At 38.2% G+C, this 17,802-nt stretch overlaps 3 protein-coding genes across 3 annotated transcripts; all 3 read right to left on the reverse strand.

The window, feature by feature from the left end:
• Positions 1-1,347: 1,347 nt before the first annotated feature.
• Positions 1,348-2,835, reverse strand: LOC114499465 (hemoglobin subunit beta-like). The gene is made up of 3 exons (XM_028515666.2): positions 2,674-2,835; positions 2,333-2,555; positions 1,348-1,596 (listed from the first exon to the last, which is right to left on the reverse strand). The coding sequence occupies exons 1-3, from the start codon at positions 2,763-2,765 to the stop codon at positions 1,468-1,470; spliced, it is 444 nt and encodes a 147-aa protein (XP_028371467.1). The 5' UTR covers positions 2,766-2,835; the 3' UTR covers positions 1,348-1,467.
• A 4,712-nt stretch (positions 2,836-7,547) lies between these two features.
• On the reverse strand, positions 7,548-9,046 carry LOC114499464 (hemoglobin subunit beta). Its single transcript, XM_028515665.2, has 3 exons — positions 8,886-9,046; positions 8,545-8,767; positions 7,548-7,803 (listed from the first exon to the last, which is right to left on the reverse strand). The coding sequence occupies exons 1-3, from the start codon at positions 8,975-8,977 to the stop codon at positions 7,675-7,677; spliced, it is 444 nt and encodes a 147-aa protein (XP_028371466.1). The 5' UTR covers positions 8,978-9,046; the 3' UTR covers positions 7,548-7,674.
• A 5,033-nt stretch (positions 9,047-14,079) lies between these two features.
• On the reverse strand, positions 14,080-15,726 carry LOC114499466 (hemoglobin subunit epsilon-2). Its single transcript, XM_028515667.2, has 3 exons — positions 15,572-15,726; positions 15,228-15,450; positions 14,080-14,337 (listed from the first exon to the last, which is right to left on the reverse strand). Exons 1-3 carry the CDS (start codon positions 15,661-15,663, stop codon positions 14,209-14,211), a joined length of 444 nt encoding a protein of 147 aa, XP_028371468.1. The 5' UTR covers positions 15,664-15,726; the 3' UTR covers positions 14,080-14,208.
• Positions 15,727-17,802: the final 2,076 nt, after the last annotated feature.

A 17,802-nucleotide genomic window follows, 5' to 3' on the forward strand; every position in this document is an offset into this window, starting at 1 on the left:
TTCAATAGTTTGATTTCAAAGCTTATGTTCTAAACTGCTATACTATCCCACTTCACTTGTCAATTTACAGTACAAATATATCTTATACTTAATGACTAGATTGCATTTTTGTATATAAATGTTTAATTTTAAATATGTCTTCTACTGTGTTCACCAAAATTCATATCCAATATTTTATTTTATCCTACCATATCTTATTCTATCCTATCCTGTCCTATCCTATCATCTTGGAGGCAATTTTGCTTCAATTGTCTTCACTACTTACTTGAAATTCTCAGAATACCAAACACATCATGTAATTGTGAGTGATTTGGCGTATGCCATTCTCCTTTTTTCTTTTTTCTTCTCTTTCCAAAAAAAATAGTATTTATTATTCATTTTAGATTAAGGGCTTCACCCTCTGATCTTATAAATCCTTGTACACACTTATGTATTGTCACTTATTAGATGTTTTTCAATATCCTTCTAAGTATATTCAGAATTGGAGCACAGGAAGAGATAACATCCATTTCAAATTCATATATTATTTTTAGAATCCAGCATCCACCTAAGTGGCTATTGAATGAGGACATAACATTGGGATGTGCTGTTGCTGATAACACTATACTAATGACTACACAGGCAAAGAGGCCATAAGAGGTACGATAAGAAAGAGAAGAGACCTCCAGTCATGTTTTGGATATGAATGCAAAAGCATCCTGAGAAGAATGGAATTCCCTTGGTGTGAGCCCATGACAGGGTTTGAAGACAGCAGTGAATATCAAGCCACAAAAGCCCCTTAGTCACATCTTTATCACAATATTAGCAGCACCTTCCTTCTAAATACAGACTGTGAGAAGCTCCAGAGAAGAAGCAGTGAAAGGACCTCCCCCTGCTTCCCTTCCTTTAAGCATATCTCCATGAGATGATGGAGGAAACTGGCATAAGAGTGATGGGGAGGAGGAGAAATGAAGAAAGCAAAATATTTAAGAAAAATATTGGAGGAATAGGGTTATCTTTAGGCAGAAGAAATGAGTGGATTTAGGGCTATAGGGTTCTGGAGGGCTGAAGAGAGAGAAGACATTTGTAAGATAGGCTAAATAAAATAATTGATTTAAATAAACCACGGCAAAATTCTAACCCCCAAATCCAGCTTCCAGTTGAATCTTTTTCTGAAGGCAACAAAGAATAAGCAGCAGAATCTGTTTCCCATGTATTACCTATTTACAACCTCTCTATTCATGGAGTCCAAGACACAGCTATATTTTCCTGAGGTCTGAGTTAGCGCTTCATTTCTTTGTGTTTTAAATGCCCTGCCTTCCCATGTGCCATCTGAATGAAAGACGCAGAAATAATTTAAAACACCAGTGCGATATGTGGGTTTTATTAAGCAGAAATCAGATGCTCAGATCCCTTCATGAAACTCCCACAGGCAGTTGTTGGGCTATGGGGCAAAAGGCACCTTTCCTGGAAAGCAGGAAAAGGAGCTCAATGGTACTTGTGAGCCAGGGCAGTGGCCACACCAGCCACCACCTTCTGATAGGCAGCCTGCACCTGAGGGGTGAATTCCTTGCCAAAGCTGCGAGCCAGCACAACCACCAGCACGTTGCCCAGGAGCTGTGGAGAAGAGACAAAAGGCATGGTTGTGGTTAGCAGATGAACCCAGCTTGGACTCAGAATATTCCAGCCTCTTCCCAGACTGTGCTTTTTGAATATAAGCAGAAAGATAGGTGAATTTTTGATGTCACTATTGATGCAAATCCACCCACATCAGCCTGAATTTTTACTTGGTGATGTTCCTCTTTTTCTGCCTTACATCTGAACTTAAGTTATCACTGTAATTCTTTAGAACCACGCAAAGAAGTGAACATATTTGAAAGGAAAGGAAGAGGTAGAGGAAAGAAAGTATTAGATAATTTTAAGTGGACTTAAACAAGACATTTTTTAAATTAAATACTCAAAAAGTTTGCTTAAAAAATAAATAGAAGACATTGAAGAAAACAGAAAGAAAAAAAATAAGAATGTATTAGAAGAAACGATGCTTGTGAGCACAGAGGGCAAGAAAAAAAAATCCTTAAATGGTCTTGTGGAATCTGTAGGGATGCAACCAGAGTACCCCTAACTCATTCTAAAATATGTCCTGAAGTTTATGCCCTCCCCCCATGAGGCCACAATGAACCAAGGTCTCTTGCTGCTAGTGCCAGGCCTGGGGTCACAGAGAGAGGTACTGGGAACACAGAGTCAAGATGCTGCTTGTTTGAGAAATTTTAGAAAAGTTGGAACCCCTCTTGCCAGGACATAACCTTGACCATGAAAAGAAAGAAGGAGAACATTGAATGTTCCAGTGACTTACCTTGAAGTTCTCAGGATCCACGTGCAGCTTGTCACAATGCAGCTCACTCAGCTTAGCAAAGGTGCCCTTGAGGTTGTCAAGATGCTGCAGACCATTACTGAAGGAGTCAAGCACTTTCTTGCCATGGCTCTTCACCTTAGGGTTGCCAAACACAGCAGAAGCAGAAGACAGGTCCCCAAAGGAGTCAAAGAACCTCTGAGTCCAGGGGTAGACCACCAGCAGCCTGAGGGGTGAACACAGCACAGAGAAAAGGGGAAGTCAGTGTCTGTCAGAAACCCTGGGGATTGCACTATGTCCACACGCCCAGCTTCTACTCACCCCCCTTATGCCTGGATACCAACCTGCCCAGGGCCTCACCACCAACTTCTTCCACGTTCACCTTGCCCCACAGGCCAGTGACGAGTGTCTTCTCCTCACCAGTCAGATGCACCATGTTGGCTGTTTGTTTAGTTGCTAGTGAACACAGTTGTGTCAGAAGCAAGTGTAAGCAGCAGCTGGCCCTTCTCTTCTTTTTATGCCCAGCCCTGGCTCCTGCCCTCCCTGTTCCTGTGAGCAGATTGGCCCAGGCCTGGGTGTGGTCTGCAGGGTGAGGACTGAATGATGACAGCCATACCTGTCCTTGGCAGTTCTGGCACTGACTTATGAGTCTGACTTCTGACCCTCAGCCCTCTCTCTCTAGGTGTTTCTAGGTCCCATTCAGCAGTACAAAATGTTATTTAGAATCAACCTCCTTGGGAAATCTACTTAAATAATTGTTAGAATCACTTAGAGATTGCCTCCTCAATTTTCTTATTTCTGAAATGAAGAATCTGAAGTTCAGAAAGTGGAGAGGAAGTGCTCCCTGTAGTTCAACTTAAGAGTGCATGGATAGATCTCCTACTGTGTCTTTAGAATGCACAAAATGTTTACAAGAACAGCATGCATGAAACATTGCCCCCATACTAAGTATATCTTCTTTTTCTTTGTTCCATTAAATCTTTCTGGTAAGAAAATACCTACTAATTTATTTATTTTTTCTTAATTTAGTCACATAACCAAATGCATGATGACTGAAAAATAGAATGAATGTGAATCAAGAGTGCCCTGTGAAATAGTTACCCTATTAGATTTGTAGATTCACAGATGGAAAATACAGAGATGTTTCAATGTTGTAAGAAACACAAATAAGTGAAAAATCAATTACAAACCAAAATCATGACTTGAGAGAAGTAATTTTTTTCAAAGACTAACCAGGGTCGTACATTATGTTCCATCCTGGACTGGTGTGAGAAAGTGCTGAGAGAAGAGAGAAGCTTCCCTGTGACTTAAAAGACGGGGTAGGGAAGTGGAAATGAATTCCAGCCTTGCCTCATGCTTTTTTTTTTTTCCTTAGGCTGCCAAGAATGCTGTGGTATAATTATTTCTCTGATTCAAATTCATCACCCATAGTCTCACTTTCCCTATAAATTTTGTTTGTTTAAACCTTCTTTTACTAAAATATACTCTTATCTCTACAGCTTTTCTAATACCCACTCCCCACCCTGCCCCGCCCCTTGGAGCTCCTTTTCTCCATGTTGTAAGTCCTGTTAACTTTCAGGCTAGGAAAAAAGGCCTGAAGTGTAAAATTCTGTTCCTTGTTATTAAAAATGCAATGAAAAGATCAAAATCAGCAAGTATTTCTGAGCTTAGCACACAGTCTTTGAGTTCTCTGCAAGGCCCTGCTTGTTATTTTCCATAATTTGCATCATCTCTACTTCCTGCATGTAGAGATGATGCTTTCCCTCTTCCCAAATTTTCATTTCCATCCAGTAAGAAAAAGGCCATACATTTTTGTTTTTTGACTTTCCATGTTTCTCCTACCATAGACTCTTTTGATTCAGGTGTTCTGATGTCTAGAATCACTTTCTCTCTCTTTTGCCATCACTCTAAACAAATATGTAATAGAAATCTCACATCTTTTCAGTTCTAATACTCTGAAACTCCAACTACAAAAACAATTTTAGGGGGGTAAACCAGAGGAAAAGAACTTTATTTTTAGTTGTTCCAAATAAATTCATAAACATCTTGCTTCCATTCCTCCATTTCCCAAAATACTTATTCCATTATGGTTAGATAAATAAAAATTCCTCATTCCTTTTATCTGTCCCAGGCCCCAGCAAGTACTTGTGAACAAGCTCACTTTGATTATTCTCAAACATGTAGGGAAGGCTTGGTTTTCATCTGCCTATTTGAAGATAAGTTCAGAATTAAATGCCCCCCAAAAGATTACAGGTATAAAAAAGATAGAAATTGAATATTTTTTATTTATATTCACCTTTCTTTGAGCAAAAAGGATCTTACTGGGGAAAGAATCCACATGCTAACTTCTGGGAAAAGAGGTCTTTTAAATGTTTTAAATGTTAACAACAAAGAACACCATTTGTTTTGACTTTTAGATCTTGAGTTTCACTTTATTATGTTTAAGCCTTTTTTAGCTTTATCATTGTTTTACATTAAGATTGTTTTCAAAACGCTATTTCACATTCTTAATATCAGAGTTCAGGCTAATGTATGTGTAAGGAGATCTTCTAGGGAATGTTTGGAAATGTGTTTTTTAATAACTTAGTGTCATGGAAAATTCACAGACCTAACTAAATGATAGTATAGACTACATTTATGTTTTTCTATAAAGAGTCACTTCAAGCTTACAAGTTGTGCCATCTTGGTCAACAGAAATTAGGCCCTACTTAAAGACTTCTTCTACCATTCTCTATTCTCAAAAATGGTTCCCTTAAATGTTTCTGTTGTGTTATTTTCCTAAGTCTTCTCCGGCCATGAATAACCTAGGGGCCGTCTTTTGCACTTTAGCTACCATCATCCTGGTTTCAGGACAAAAGGTGCTGGTTTCTCTCACTGTTGCTACTTCATATGATTTAAGTGTAAAACGAACTTTTCCTTCCATTACCCTTAACCCTACCAGAACAAGTCTGCAAGTTGATATAAGACATCAAAAAGCTCAGACATGCCAGACAAAAATAAAAAGTATAAATTGTGATAATTGTGGTTATGCTCAGAGCCTCAGGCTCAAATCCAAATCAGCGTTCAAAGGTTCTGGAAAGCTCCTTCGGCTCACTGTCATCTTCACCATTATGACCTTACATCTACTCTGTGAAGGGGTACATCTACGGGGTGTCTACTCTGCTTTGACTGCAGCCCCACTGACCACTGACACACACGCATCACAGGTCCAGACAGAAGTTTCTTTCCTTTACCCCAGTCTGTGTAAGTTTACCTAATTCCTAATGTTCTACCCCAAATGGGCCTAGTCTGAGTATGATTAAGAGGATACATATTAACTTCCTTCAAGAGAATCATGGCATTTGTCCAGAGGTATGTGGTTTCATCATTTGTTTAAAAACTTGCACTCCACTAGAACACTTTTTTATATGATTTAGTGTACAATCCTAAATTCCTGAAGAGGACAGTTGCAGCAATTTAATCTATATTTCCTTGGTCAAACACACTTTTTTTCCCCTTTCCTTTCTCCCAGATGTACAATCTCTTAGTTATTTTTATTGAACAGTCTTTTAAAAATTAAATTAAATTAATAAAATTAAACAAAATAAAAATTCTCTGAAAAGAGCAAAAGTCATAGAAAAAAGAACATAAACACAGAATAGTTTAGAAATAAGATAGTTTAACTCATTTTTAAGTCAAAATTTTCTCTTTGGTAATGGAAATTTTAGGCCCAATTTCTAGTCTGTATTCATCGGCTATTTCCAGAGGTAAAAGAACAAAAGAGGGTATAGTAAGCCTCCATATACTTTTGTTCTTTTCCTGATCATTTTGAGGAAAGAAGGGCATTTTGTTTCCTCCTTTCCAGACCACAATTTCTCTTATTCTGTTTCAAATTCTCTGAAAGTGTCTTCTATTTGATTCTCACAAGGACTTTTTGGAAATCAAGAATGTGGAAGTAATCTTCCTAATATTTCCCCGAGGTGTTTCTGCTTCTGGGATGTGAGTCTGTGGTTGTTAAAAAGATCCTAGTCAGATATGAACAGATCTTGGTGTCTACTATGAACAAGGACCTGAGAAGAAAAAAGTGAATATGAAAAGCTTCAGCTCTCAGACAATACAAAATATAGTGGTGAAACCATAACTGTAATATGTTATTTATACCTGGTAATATAAGCAGAGTTTTTATGAAAGCACTTTCATATAGAAAAAAAGAAACAGATTCTGTTTCAAGTAGTCAAGTTTAAAATTAATTAACAGGAAATGATATAGATTTAAAGAAATATGTACAAGTTAGAAAGTTTTAGAAATTCTTCAAAGATGTTTTACTGCCTATGATCAGAAAGCAAATGCCTATCAGTGTTTTACTTTCCTATGTGCCTCCTCATTGTATATTGTATCCTCAACACCCAAAGAATTCTGTGCCATGTTCTACTGTTCAGATTGTCCTCTGATCCCACGAGTTCGAACACCAGGAATAATCATCTACTCATTCACTTATTTCATTTAATAAATATTTTTAACTGCCTATAGAGGAACTTAAGGCACAGTACTCACATGGGATAGTACAGAATAGTAACTGTACAGAATGGAGTATGAGAGTAATAAATAAGAAGAAATGTGAAAATTGGGGAGGAGGTTGGAATGATTCTCTTAGGCAATATTGGAAAGTTGATTAAGCCAAAGTCAAAAATGGTCAAAGTGATATTCAAGCATTAAACTTTGCCTGAAAGCAGGTGTTGTGGGGGTGGGGAGGGGGGCGAGGGGGACATTGTTTGGGAGGTGTTCTGGGAAAAGTGAGAGAGGTGGGGTGTTTCTTAGAATAGGAGCACTTGATGGAGTCTAGTATTGTGTGATACACAGTGCAGGTGAGAGAAGTAGGAAAAAAAACATGACAGTGTCTTGAGCAATCATTAGTCTCTAACTGAGCACATTATATTTTGAGATAAGTATAGAAAATGGAGCAGAGCAGTAGCCTAAAGGTCATGTCTTAGGTTTCACATCCCACAGAGAGCCCTTGTAATGCCCGAATTATCTCCAAATTTCAAAACTCCTTGAAAAGTCCCATGCTTCAGAGGTAGAAGTGTCATCCTTTAATGACTGTATGGTTCCCTCCCTTTTCTTATTTTCCTTGACCTCCTTGTACAAGACACAAGCACTCCCTGTGGAAGATCCTTGGGGATGTTCTAATTTCCCCAGAGGAGAAAATTTTTTTAAAAAATAAATGAAATGAATCAAGAAGTTGAGCTGAAATTCTTTTATTAGGCAGAGGCCATGCCCTTGAGGGTGGGCACTATTTCCCTAAGTTCAGAAGATGGAATATAGAGAAATAGGGTCTTCCAAAGGTCACCAGGAAATAGGGCAGGATTTCAGTGGTATTTGTGAGCCAGGGCAGTGGCCACACCAGCCACCACCTTCTGATAGGCAGCCTGCACCTGAGGGGTGAATTCCTTGCCAAAGTTGCGAGCCAGCACAACCACCAGCACGTTGCCCAGGAGCTGTGGGGAAGAGGTAGACAGACGTATATGCATATTAACACCTTGGATTCAAAGAAATTGGGCCAACAATAATTTTTTCCTGCCTACACTTGAGCCCAAATTGATCCTCAGGTTATTCCCACCAGCATACATTAGTAAATATTTATGTGTTTATGTTACATATATACATATATATAAAGTATTTATATATTTTATAAATATTATATGTACTATAATTGGTGAACTAAGATGAAGGGCTGTCTTTCAGGAACTACTGCAACCCTTCTTGCTACTTCTGGTCTTTTCATTCTCAGATATTCACTTTTCTTTTTTGTCCATTGAGTATTGACCCTATAAAGTTCAGATTAATTTTTAATTTTTAAATTATGTAGGCATATCTCTACTTTGAGGCATCCTTTCAAACCCCTTTCAAATCCACATGGAGGATTTTCCAAGTGTAGAGGAAGGAAGTGGAAGTTGGTGTATATAATTTGAGAACTGGGTAGGGAAAAGTAAACTGCAGTGACAAATAGAGAAGTAAAAAATAAGACATTAAAAAAACAGCTTGATTTTAAAAAAGCAAGTTTGTGAGAAAAAATAATATGATATTAAAGAAAAATATAAAACTATATACATTTTGAAAAGTATTAAGTAATGAGGTACAGTAAAACAAAAAGGAATGTGGAGGAAGAACAGGTAGGTAAAAGAACCAGATTGAAAGATGAGACAGTGAAAAGAAAAAAGTGGAACATCTAGACTCACCTTGAAGTTCTCAGGATCCACGTGCAGCTTGTCACAATGCAGCTCACTCAGCTTAGCAAAGGTGCCCTTGAGGTTGTCAAGATGCTGCAGACCATTACTGAAGGAGTCAAGCACTTTCTTGCCATGGCTCTTCACCTTAGGGTTGCCAAACACAGCAGAAGCAGAAGACAGGTCCCCAAAGGAGTCAAAGAACCTCTGAGTCCAGGGGTAGACCACCAGCAGCCTGAGGGGTGAACACAGCACAGAGAAAAGGGGAAGTCAGTGTCTGTCAGAAACCCTGGGGATTGCACTATGTCCACACGCCCAGCTTCTACTCACCCCCCTTATGCCTGGATACCAACCTGCCCAGGGCCTCACCACCAACTTCTTCCACGTTCACCTTGCCCCACAGGCCAGTGACGAGTGTCTTCTCCTCACCAGTCAGATGCACCATGTTGGCTGTTTGTTTAGTTGCTAGTGAACACAGTTGTGTCAGAAGCAAGTGTAAGCAGCAGCTGGCCCTTCTCTTCTTTTTATGCCCAGCCCTGGCTCCTGCCCTCCCTGTTCCTGTGAGCAGATTGGCCCAGGGCATGGCAGAAATTCACTGGTTTGTGAGAATGTAGGATGTACTCTCATTCTCAGTTGCCTTCACCTGGCCTTGAGATCAGGTGTTCTGGGTCTTTTGTATCTTGAATCTGACACTGTGCTCTCCCTCTATTCACCCCCTGACCTCATCTCCTTTGGCAGATGCTTCTACAAATATACTCCCATTCCAATTCCTGCATAAGTGTTTTAGCAAGATATGGTGGGATGTATTTTAGTGTTCAACTCATCTAGTTCTTTCATTTTTAGATAAGAAGCCTAAGTCTTAAAAGGCAGAAATTTTATCAAGTAGGCTCTTTATGGAGCTTCTCTTTGTCTCTAGAGATATTTATAAATGGGTGAAACGGGTAAATATTTTGCCATGGTTCTAACTTGCCTTCTTTCTGCTACTTGGGTGGTCACACACTCTTTTATTCATTTCTTTCTTAAAATAAATGTACATTAAAATAATGAAAAATAATAAACAATATCTGTCTGCTAACTACAAAAATGGGTTTCAGAACATGAAATGTAGTGAAAGATAAATCAAAGTATATAATACCTAGGACATAATAGTTTAAAACTATATCTCACTAAAGGAAGAATGCACAGAAATTGAAAAAGAGATGTACCTCATTCAGCCAGATTAAGCCTGACAGGGTTTTAGAGAAAATTCAAATGCAGAAATTTGTCCATCTGTGTTCTTGTGGAAAAACAGGAAAGAAGGGAGGAAGGGAAGAAGGGAGGAAGAGAGTGAAAAAAAAAATAGGAGGGAAGGACTAACTAAATTGAGGAGAATTAACTGAAAGGAAAAGAGGAGAAAAAATATAAAGATGAGAGGCAAGACTGATAATTACAAAATTTGCCAAGGATGTAGATTAACAAAAACTCTCATACTCTCCTAGTGAGAGTGTAAAATAGTTGAATGGATTTTGAAAATATTTGATATATATACTAAAGCAGAAAATATGCAAAACCCATGATCTAACAATCATACTTTTAGATAAACAGAAATGCAAGCTTGTGTGTATCCAAAGATATGCCTAGGAATGCTTATCATATCTGTGTACATAAGAATCTGAAACTAGTATCAACTTAAATATTCCTCTCTTGGTGGAATGAATAAATTATGGGGTAGTAAAATAATAAAATATTAAACAGCAATTTAAATTCCTGTTTCACAGGCAACAATAGAGATGAATTGTACAAAATAGTGTTGATTAAAAGAAACCAGACAGTAATTTGAGTGACATGGTTTATATGTAGAAAGATGGACAGTGGTTACTTTAATTCAGATCACAAGAAAACATGATTATACAATAGAAAGTTACATGAATGAATGAGTCATGAATGATCTTTAAACTAGGCTACAGATTACTTTTATTTAATCTGAAAGCCAGGAAAAGTATGAAAAAATTCAAGGAAGAGGGTGGCATGATTTGATTTATATCTTTCAATAATTATTCTGGATTCAGTGTATAAATAGATTTTAGTGGTAGAATAAATAACAGACAAATAGTTAGAATATTGTGGTAGGAGAAGGGAGTAAACACGCCATCTCTATTTTCAGGCTTAACCAATGAATGATGCATTAAGTCACTGAGATGAGGAATGCAAGAAAAGGGCTAAGTTAGCAGGGATAGATTAGCAAAAGATCAGGAATTCAGTCTTGGATATATCATATTCAATGCACTCCTGAACAATCCCAAATTGGATATTAAACAAATAGATTTATGCGTCTTGAGTTTAGAAAGAATAGAACCAGGTTATGAATATACACTGAGCCCTGACCAGTGTGGTTCAGTTGGACATTATCTTGCAAGGCGAAAGGTTGCCAGTTTGATTCCTCGTCAGGGCACATGCCTGGGTTATGGGTTCAGTCTCTGGTTGGGATGTGTTCAAGAGGCAACTGATCAATATTTCTCTCTCACATTGATGTTTCTCTCCCTCTCTTCTTCCCTTCACCTTTCTCAAAAAGTAAAATAAATAAAAGACATATTTTTAAAGGAATACACAGTGAAATAGGGTACAGGAGAACACATCACAATACATTGTATAAACCACCACCACAACCTTTAAAAATGACACACAATGCACTTTACAAATACCTTCTTGAAACCTTGGAATGTATGAGTTCTGTGTGAAAAAAGTCCAGCCATTGTTCATATAATGAGAACAATTTGTGTGGCATTGATGTAACCTGGCAGCCAAGGAGAATGACCTGGGATACACATGCATGAACAATGACAACTTCACTGTACTAATCAGTGGGCACAGTAGATGCCATTGAGTGAGCATATGTATTCTGTGACCGTTGAATTCAAAATGACTGAGCTAGTTGAGTAACTAATCTGCATCAAATTTTGCATTAAGATCAAACATTCCTCCACAGAAACTATTTCAACAATTCAGAAGGTTTTCAAGAATGATACAATGAGTGTAGCACAAATAAAACTGTGGCACAAATGCTTCAAAGTTTCAGCAAGATCAAAGCCATGTTAACTGTGTTTTTTGATTTTGAAGGTTTGTCGATCATGAGTATGTCCATCCAGGCCAAACAATTAATAAGGAGTGCTATTTCAATTGTCTTCCTCAGTTGAGAGATGTGATATGACAAAAATGTCCACAGCTATGGCCAACTGATGACCAGCAGCTTCATCACATCATACCTGCTCATGCTTCACATCTAGCGCAGAGTTTTTTTGTGAAACATCAAATCACCCAGGTGACTCAGCCCCCGTACAGCCCAGATTTGGTGCCCTGTGATCTCTGGCTTTTCCCAAAACTAAAATCACCTTTGAAAAGGAAAAGATTTCAGACCACCATTGAGATTCAGGAAAATACTATAGGCAGCTGATAGCTATTCCAACAAAGGATTTTACAGAGTGTTTTGAACAATGGAACACACTGGGAGAACTGTGTGAGGTCCCAAGGTGCCTACTTTGAAGGGGACTGAAGCATCATTGTCCTATATACAATGTTTCTTATATTTGTATCTTCAATAAATGTTTCTATTTTTCATATTATGTGTTTGAATACTTTCTGGACAGCCCTCATATTTGTGAAGTTAGAATCATTGTATCATTTTACAAATAAGGAAAATTTTTTAAAGATTCTACTGATTAATTTTTAGAAAGGGCAAGGGAGGTGGAAAGAGGGAGAGAAACACTAATGAGAGAAACATTGATTGATTGCCTTATGCACACCATTCAGGGACTGAATGTGCAACCCAAGCACCTGCCCTGACTGAGACTCAAACCAGCAATGTTTTCACTTTGAGGGACAATGCCTGGTGAACTGAGCCACACCAGTCAGGGCAAATGAGGAAAATTTTAACTGTATTTCGCATGTCAAGGGGGATGTAATTTGATCTTTGTTCATTAAATCCCAAAGCCCTGGCTTTTCACTTTTATGCCAAGGCCCTGGGTACAGGAATTTCAAGTAATTGTCACAAAATGACTATGCTCAGTGCCAGCACCAAATAAGAGACTTCTATGCATTTTCAGTTTTATCAATAAATTTTCTTCTTTTCATTCAGCATACAAAGAAACTGGCTATCATTTATGACTTCTCCACTCTCTCTTTTTCTGTTTTAAGCCCTATAAAATCTTTGCTATAATGGTTCCTTACTTAATTTTTTCGTGGTTGCATTGTGTCTGTCAAGTTTAGTCTTTTACCCATCACTTCACTATAATCACAGCAAACTCCTAAGGCTATACCCAAGTTAGACCCTATCTTTTCAGTTCTATATCCACACCTGAATCAATTGTCCTCAGATTCCCTATTTATTATTACCCACTCATGTGCAAGAAACTTCATTGGTTCTTTTTGCTCCTAACAATAGTTTCCCTGCTTTTTCTGGTGTCTCTAGTAAGGTCTAACACTATCACACTGCATTGAAAGGGCAAGTTCCTCTTCTGTCACTTAGGCCTGGCATGATGATTCCTGGATTTATCATTTTCCCATATAAATGAACTTTTATCTCCATCAAAGCCTTAATGGAATTAGAAATATATTCTGTGTCACAAAGATCGTAAGTTCATATTCCTTAGGCATATTTCTCCCATTAATACTGCTGAAGACACTAGGGAAAATCTTATAGTGTAGCCCTTGACTGAGTCTGTGGGAAGACCCAACATCACTGTATTATTGTTGATAAAAAATATGTTTCTTATGCCCTAGCAGGGTGGATCAGTTGGTTGGCGCATCACTTCATACACTAAAAGGTTGTGGATTTGATCCCCAGTCAGGGCACATACCTGGGTTGCAGGTTTGATCCCTGGTTGGGGTACAGGTCCCTGCTTCTCCCTCACATCTTTCTCTCTCTCCCTCTCTCTCTCTCTCTCTCTCTCTCTCTCTCTCTTCCTCTCTCTCTCACTGCCTTCCTGTCTCTCTAAAATCAGTAAAACATGTCCTCAAGTAAGGATTATTTATATATCTATAATATCTATAAAATGTATGTATGTGATAATATGTATATGTTACATATCACATATAATGAAAGCATATGTGGTGAGGATTATATATATGTTATACATTATATGTTATGTATTATATATCATATATTATATAATAAATTATATATCATATATCATATATTATATAATTTCTTATGTTAAATAGAAGTGAACTATAGCCCAAAAGGAGCTCTATCTTGAGTTTGTACAAATAATAACATATGCAGGACCTATACTAAGTTCTAGCATGTCCCACTCACAGTCACCTATCTTCTTGCACATCTCAAGAGTACCACTATTCCCTCCCTTTTTCTAAAGATGTTGTCCAATTCAAGAATACACTTTCTCTTACTGGAAGTAACTACTCCATTGAAACCACTCTTATCTTGCAGAGACTCACAAGAGATTCTTCTCTATCCTCCTCAAAATCCCAATTTAATAATTCCATTCTTGTGAGGGTGCTTTATTTTAGCTGAATTAACATAAAAGACAAACACAGAGAGAGGAGACAAAGATATTCCTTATAGAGCATAATTTTTATTTTATTTTTGTCATATAAGAGTTAAGTCTAGAAGCAAGGCACTGTCCCCAGTCTTCTTGGAACACAGAACCCTCTGGTAGGCATACATAGAGTTGGACAGGCAACTCAGTGGTACTTGAAGGTGAGAGCATTAGCCACAGCAGTTGTCAGCTTCTGCCAGGCAGCCTGCATCTGGGGGGTAAACTCCCTGCCGAACTGGGTTGCCAAGACAATCAAAATCATATTGCCTAGGAGCTGAGGAGAGAGTGGGGGTAAAAAGAAAATAGTACATAATAAACAGAAGCCCTCAAAATAGACTTTCAGTAAAAGATACAACACCCATGTCCTTCCTGATAAGAATTTGAGCAACTTTCATGGTCATGCTCCTACAAAAGTGCATCCTTATAGGCTTGACATTGGCTTCTATGTGATTTTCAGTTATGTACATGCCTTTGGGTTCAATTCTTTTCTCATTTGCTCTGCCACCTACATGACCTCAGAACATTGCTATGATATTGCTATGAATTGTTTCTCTCTTTTAGAGAATATTTGTCTTTTTGAAACGTAGGATTATTGTGTTGCAAGAGGTTTTAATATGTATAGTCTAAGTCCCCAGATAGTACATATATTAAAATTGCATGGATATTCATATGACAAAGAACCTTGTACTATATATACAAGAGCATTTCATCACAGCTGATGGGAGGAGGTGGCAGGAAACACAGTCATCCATTGAAAAGACTGCCCTTACTTGCCCTGCTTAGACCTAGGTCTAACATCAGGACCATGCAGCAATATATTCATCCAATTTTATAGAAAATTTCATTTAGACAAAGCAAAGTATTTTCACCCTGGCTCAATTTGTGTTCTCCAAGCCAAAAACATTTAGCTCAATTTTGGCCAGTGCTCTTCATAACAATATATTGTTTCAGAAATATCAGATAACCAGTGGCCTCTACGGGTCATAGTAATTACTCTACTCTACCTTTGAAACAACTTAACCAACAAAATCTAGCCCTTCCCTGAGATATTACTTTCAACAACTACCTATATATGATAAGATTTAGGTGCTTGTGTTTCCTAATGTATGCATAGTACAAATATCTAAGATAAAAGAATAAAATACAAGCATGCTCAGGACTCACCTTGAAGTTTTCAGGATCCACATGCAGCCTGTCACAGTGCAGCTCACTTAGTTGAGAGAAGGTGCCCTTGAGGTCATCCATATGCTTAACAGCATTTCCAAAGGAAGTCAGCACCTTCTTGCCATGGGCCTTGACCTTTGGATTGCCCATGATTGCAGTTTCAGAAGATAAGTTGCCAAAATTGTCAAAGAACCTCTGGGTCCATGGGTAGACGACTAGGAGCCTATGGGTTGAAAATAGTCACAGACAAGATGGGAAGTCAGAGTATGCAATAGATTTGATCAATTTCTCTTTCAGGAACACTCTCTGCCTTTCTGACTCCTTCCCTCACCTCTAGTACTTACCTTCCCAGGATCTCACCTCCAGCCACATCCACATTCACCTTAGCCCACAGGCTGGCAACAGCAGCCTTCTCCTCAGCAGTGAAATGCACCATAGTGTCTGGGAGCTTTCTGTTGATCACAGAGAAGCCAGAAGCAAGTCTGTACTGTTGATTCACTGTGTGTCCTTTTATTCTTCATTTTTGGGCCCCAGGCTCTTGCTTCTCCCAATGAAATGAGACCATTGGTCAAGGTGGATTGTCACCACCAAGGGTTGGGTTTGGACAAGGGAGGGCCAGCAGATGGACATTTGTGTCACTGATAGTGTTGGGTGGCTCTATCAGGGGGAGTCTGCTGTTTTCTCCCCTACCATCTACTATGCAGCGCATATCTCAAGCTTCCCACCCCCACTATCCCTGGTGACCTGTAGGCTGACCATGAGGCATAACTAGAAGTGGGAAGAGTAAGAAAGAGAATCTGTTGGTCATTGTGTCAGCTGTTCAAGACATTATTCTGTTCACCTAGGGTATAGAAGAAGCCACAGTTTGAGTTGGTTATCCATTTTTCTAAAGCTTAATGAGACTCATACTTTTATATTTCCTGCAAATGGGAACAAAACCCTAATCCAATGTCAGTTTGGAAACAGGATAAGCCAAAACTCAATAATTCATAGCAGAATTGAGCATTTCACTGTTGTTGAGTTCTATTAATAATATACTCACTTGTGTGAGCAAATTTATTTTACTCTGATTATATGGGCAAGTGTCTCTGGCCCATACCATGTATCTACTCATTTTTGTCAGAAAATATACAGTCTAGTGTTGGGGAAAATAGGAGTGTCTGTGTTCAATGAACAGAATATTAGAAGACTCCACGCCATTGATTAAGGGATTTGTCCCTAGAAAATGCTGGATACACACTCTTTTGCTGTGTTTAACTTTTCCTCTTACCTAATCAGACAGAGGTAATCTTCACTGACAATACGCTCCAAACTACTGTCATTGTGATTTAAGGTACTTCTGTCTCATGCATCTCAAAAAAGCATTTATGGGACTATAAAGAACATAATTACTGTGGGAAAAGGAAAGGTTTATTTTATTTTTTCTTTCAGAGGTTAATTGCTCCCATATTTTGAATGCCAGGTTTGCTTGTTTGTGTCTTTCCAACATCAATCTTACAAAAAAACTATATAGTTTAATAATCTTCATGTGCATTTACAGAGGTACTTTAAAATTTAATATAGTAACCAAATGTATTAGAGCTGAGTTTCTGTTTTTACAAAAGAAATCCTTTCTGTTTATTTGATACAGTAATAGACTTTTATCTGTTCATCTTGGAAAAGATTTCGATGTGAAATGTGGAAAGGAATTGCTGAGGTGACAAAAGATAGTTTGCCATGACAAATTCGATTATCTGTGAGCTCTCAGTGCCAAGCTATATCGATGTGAGCAGTTTGGTACAGAGATGTAAAGCAAAGAGTTGAAATCAATCCCAAAAGGATTTACTTCAAGAGAAGAGGTCACCTGTCATCTAGATGTTTATCACATCAATGCTAGATCATCATCACAGTCATTTAACAGTTTTCCAATCATTCATCATATATTAAAATCATTCATCATATATAAAATTAAATATTGAATATTTATTGAGGCTAATCATGTAGGGCACTGTTCTCAACACTGGAAATCTTGATGAACAAAGTAGCTTGATCAAGTCTTACATTCTAATGGGCAGAAGAGACTGACACTAATAATTAAACAAATAAATAAGAGAATTTCAGATAGTGTTATATGGCAGGAAGAAAACACATCTGATGACACAGTAGCGAATGACTATAGAAAAACAATATAAGGAAAGATGTCCTAAAGTTGTATTTGAAGTGGGACCTTAACGGCAAGGTGGAAACAGGTGTAAGAAGTTTGGAAAAACAAGTATCTGGAAGCAGGGAGAGCAGGTGAAAAACTCTGAGCCTGGAGAGAAAAAAAATGAAAGGAAGGAAGGATGTACAGAAAGAAGGAAGGAAGGAAGGAAGGAAGGAAGGAAGGAAGGAAGGAAGGAAGGAAGGAAGGAAGGGAGGAAGGGAGGAAGGAAGGAAGGAGGGAAGGAGGGAAGGAAGGAAAAGAAAGGGAGATATTAAAGAAAGTGCTTGGAATTTCATTTAGAGAAGGGCATTACAAGGTCAGAGTGAAATATGTAAGGAAAGAGTAGGAGGAAACAAAGATGGAAAAGTAGGTACAGGGTAGAGTGGATATTAT

Source organism: Phyllostomus discolor, chromosome 6 (genome assembly GCF_004126475.2).
Source record: "Phyllostomus discolor isolate MPI-MPIP mPhyDis1 chromosome 6, mPhyDis1.pri.v3, whole genome shotgun sequence".
In the NCBI taxonomy this organism is placed as follows: domain Eukaryota; kingdom Metazoa; phylum Chordata; class Mammalia; order Chiroptera; family Phyllostomidae; genus Phyllostomus; species Phyllostomus discolor.